General features: G+C 44.8%; 1 protein-coding gene across 1 annotated transcript in view; it reads left to right on the forward strand.

Annotated features, from left to right (window-relative positions):
- LOC130587270 (cytohesin-2-like) overlaps window positions 1–1,162 on the forward strand; it is a 14,662-nt gene that overhangs the window by 7,567 nt on the left and 5,933 nt on the right. The window contains exons 5-6 of the mRNA XM_057388240.1: window positions 3–79; window positions 1,010–1,081. Coding sequence (XP_057244223.1) covers window positions 3–79; window positions 1,010–1,081 — 149 coding nt within the window. The remainder of the gene's footprint in view (window positions 1–2; window positions 80–1,009; window positions 1,082–1,162) is intronic.

Consider the following 1,162-nt stretch of genomic DNA (forward strand, 5'->3'; position numbering starts at 1 on the left):
AGGCGGGCGGGTGAAGACGTGGAAGCGCCGCTGGTTCATCCTGACCGACAACTGCCTCTACTACTTCGAGTACACCACGGTGAGAGCCCCAAAATCCCCCAAATTCACCCCAAAATCCACCCCGGGGACCCCAAAATCGGAATCGGGGACCCCAAAAACCCCCAGGAACCAAAATCCCAAAGAAAATCCCAAAAAATCCCCAAAAGTTCCCAAAAAATTCTTCAAAAATTCGCCCAAAATAAAAAAATAATTCCCAAAAAAAGTTCTCCTAAATTTTGGAAAATTTCCCTTTAAGAGGCACCAAAATTTCCCCAAATTTATCCCAAAATCCACCCCGGGGACCCCAAAATCGGAATCGGGGACCCCAAAAACCCCCGGGAACCGAAATTCCCAAAAAATTCCCAAAAAATCCCAAAAAATCCCAAAAAATTCCCCGAAATCCCAGAAAATTTCTGTTAAATCCCCCAAAATCCCCCAAATTCACCCCAAAATCCAAACCGGGGACCCCAAAATCGGAACCGGGGACCCCAAAAACCCCCGGGGACCAAAATTCCCAAAAAAATTCCCAAAAACCCTGGAAATTTCCTCATTTTTTCCTCTCAGGGACCCCAAAATCCCCCAAATTTACCCCAAAATCCACCCTGGGGACCCCAAAATCCAAACCGGGGACCCCAAAAACCCCCGGGATCCAAAATCCCCAAAAAATTCCCCAAAATCCCCAAAAATTTCCCAAAATCCTCCTTAAAGACCCCAAAATTCCCCAAATTTCCCCAAAATCCCCCAAATTCACCCCAAAATCCACCCCGGGGACCCCAAAAACCCCCGGGAACCAAAATCCCAAAAAAATTCCAAAAAAATCCCCCAAAAAAATCCCCAAAATCCCCCAAATTCTCCCCGAGGAGCCCAAAATTCCCAAAAAATCTTCAAAATTCCTAAAAAAATCCCCAAAATTAATTAAAAAATTCCCCAAAATCCGAAAAATTCCCAAAAATTCCCGAATTTTCCACAGGATAAGGAGCCCCGAGGGATCATCCCCCTGGAAAATCTGAGCATCCGAGAGGTGGAGGATCCCCGAAAACCGGTGAGAAATCCCAAAAATTCCCAAAAAATTCATATTGGGAATCCTGAAATTCCCAAAAATCAAAAAATTCCCCAAAAATTC

This window comes from Malurus melanocephalus, unplaced genomic scaffold, assembly GCF_030028575.1.
Source record: "Malurus melanocephalus ecotype Western Australia unplaced genomic scaffold, MMel_1.1 scaffold_1702, whole genome shotgun sequence".
Classification (NCBI taxonomy): Eukaryota; Metazoa; Chordata; class Aves; order Passeriformes; family Maluridae; genus Malurus; species Malurus melanocephalus.